Genomic DNA, 2,155 nt, shown 5'->3' on the forward strand with positions numbered 1-2,155 from the left:
TCTCTTTAGCTGTGAAAATGATCTTTCTCCTGAACAATTTGTTACCATTAAACACAGGAATAGTCGTAATATTGCTTCCACATTAGGGAAAACTAATGTGGAATCAAATTATCTTTCAATCTTGTCTTGAAAGATAATTTGATACAAATCTTTGCATTGAAAATGCTCTTTTTAAGGATATTTCTGCTTGACATACTCATGGAAGTGCCTCAGGTCACTCGTGAGATTAACATCAACATCTTGTGGATATTCTTTTATTAACGTATCTACTGCTTTTCGAAGCTGTACCTCTGGAAAAATCTTCTAAATCAACTAAAAATGAAAATTTATTTCCAACATAATTGTAGACTGTTGCTTTTCTCATTAAATTTGCCTCAAAGATGTCTATGATATAAATGAAGGATTTCACTCGAAATTTGTCTCTTGGAGAAAGCTGTTCATTAGCATCAGATGCAGCTCCATCATTGGCTTGTTTGTTTCTCATCCTCTTTCTTTTTACTGTAGACTTATATTTTACACCAGGCAATCTAGATTTAACTTCTTCAAAATCATCAAAATTTTCTCGAATGTTTTTAACATATTGAGAAAGTTATTTGTACAGATTTGCACATGTGGTAAGTGCAATCTTTGGATCATGGAGAGCCATACTGGTTTTGTGAAACTCTGGCAGCAAATTATTCCATAAATGTAGCATAAAAACAAACTCTAGTTCCTCCATTTTTCCAGAAGAGTACCAGCTTCTAGTCTTGTAGCTCCCTTTTCATTCTTATCATCATAAATGTGACTTAGAGCATTTATGATGGGCTTATAACTCACATTTATGGCAGACATTGCTTTGACATTTGCTTCCCACCTAGTATAAGACAGTCTTTTTAGCGCTCTGGTATCTGAGTCAGTTTTCAAGAAAGATGATATCTCAGATCACCTCTTTGTAAAAGATGAAAAGAAAGTATATATTTCTTGAACAACAGAAAAAATGTTTACTGCATCTAAACAGCAACCTACAGCAGCACGGCCGACAAGATTTAGTGAATGACTAACACACAGAATATATATAGCATGCTTGTTTAACTCAATGGTTTTGTTGCATTCCCTTGTATTTTCCAGCCATATTCGCTGCATTATCATATGACTGTCCTCGGCATTTGTTGAAATCAACTTTGCTGTCCTTACTTAAATAATCCACCACCATACCTGCCATACATTCACCACTGTGATTTTCCAACTCTAGGAAAGTCAGAAAACGTTTAACAGGTAAACCATAACCAGGTGATACATACCTTACTATAACAGTTAGTCGATCCACATGAGAAAGATCTGGCATAGAGTCCACAGACAAACTGAAGTAACCTACCTTTCTCAGATCATCCAAAATTGATTTTCTTACTTTATTAGACATAAGCTGGATCAATTTATCACATACTGTCTTTGACAAATATGAAGGAGACCCAGATCCTCTGTTTCCATGTTGTTTTATGTGATTGGAAAGAAATTGATAAAACTTAGCAATTAATTCTAACAAACCAAGGTAGTTGCCATTATTTCGCAATTCAAGTTTCATTATCTCCCCTAAAAGCCAGACCACGTTCTGCTAATGTGCATATCACCAACAACACGCTCAAGCACATTCCTCCAATAAAGCTGTTCTTCTTTTATTTGTTTTGCTAGTCCCGAGTCTAGGGTTTGACCACGCTTTCTTGTCAAGTATGTAAGCAAAGCTCTTCTATGATCTTCAAAGTGTTCATGAATTTGAATTGCGATGGGATTTCACCAGTCAGAAAATCCATCAGAAGCTAGTTCTGCAGTTGATGTTGAAAACAGTTTGCAGACAAAGCAATAAATACAACCTGTTGTTGGTGAGTACACAAGCCATTCCCGATCGTATACTTCACCATTAGCCTTCCTATTCTGAAAAAGACCTTTTGAACAATATCTAACCTGATTTTTGAATGAACGATTCGAGTTTTCAAATGGACCGTCCTAGTGCTGACACACTGATGGACCTTTTAAGATCCAGTATGAGAGTTCACCCTGTGTGAGGACACCCCCCATTGACCAATATCACTGAGTTTCGTGAATTTATTTGTTTCAACTGTAGATGTCGGTTCTCCAACAGCAGCAATGCTCACACTGGGATCAGTTACAATATTTCCAT

At 36.2% G+C, this 2,155-nt stretch overlaps 1 protein-coding gene across 1 annotated transcript; it reads right to left on the reverse strand.

The window, feature by feature from the left end:
• Positions 1–1,072: 1,072 nt before the first annotated feature.
• Positions 1,073–1,561, reverse strand: LOC150097910 (52 kDa repressor of the inhibitor of the protein kinase-like). The gene has a single exon (XM_090406628.1). The coding sequence runs from the start codon at positions 1,559–1,561 to the stop codon at positions 1,073–1,075; it is 489 nt and encodes a 162-aa protein (XP_090262754.1).
• Positions 1,562–2,155: the final 594 nt, after the last annotated feature.

The sequence above is a fragment of the Typopeltis vanoorti genome, chromosome 16 (assembly GCF_054136105.1).
Source record: "Typopeltis vanoorti isolate ZY-2024b chromosome 16, IOZ_Tvanoo_1.0, whole genome shotgun sequence".
Classification (NCBI taxonomy): Eukaryota; Metazoa; Arthropoda; class Arachnida; order Uropygi; family Thelyphonidae; genus Typopeltis; species Typopeltis vanoorti.

Excerpts from the sequence above, each read along its gene's own strand:
- LOC150097910 (XM_090406628.1), bottom strand. The coding sequence starts at position 1,561 with ATGAAACTTGAATTGCGAAATAATGGCAACTACCTTGGTTTGTTAGAA.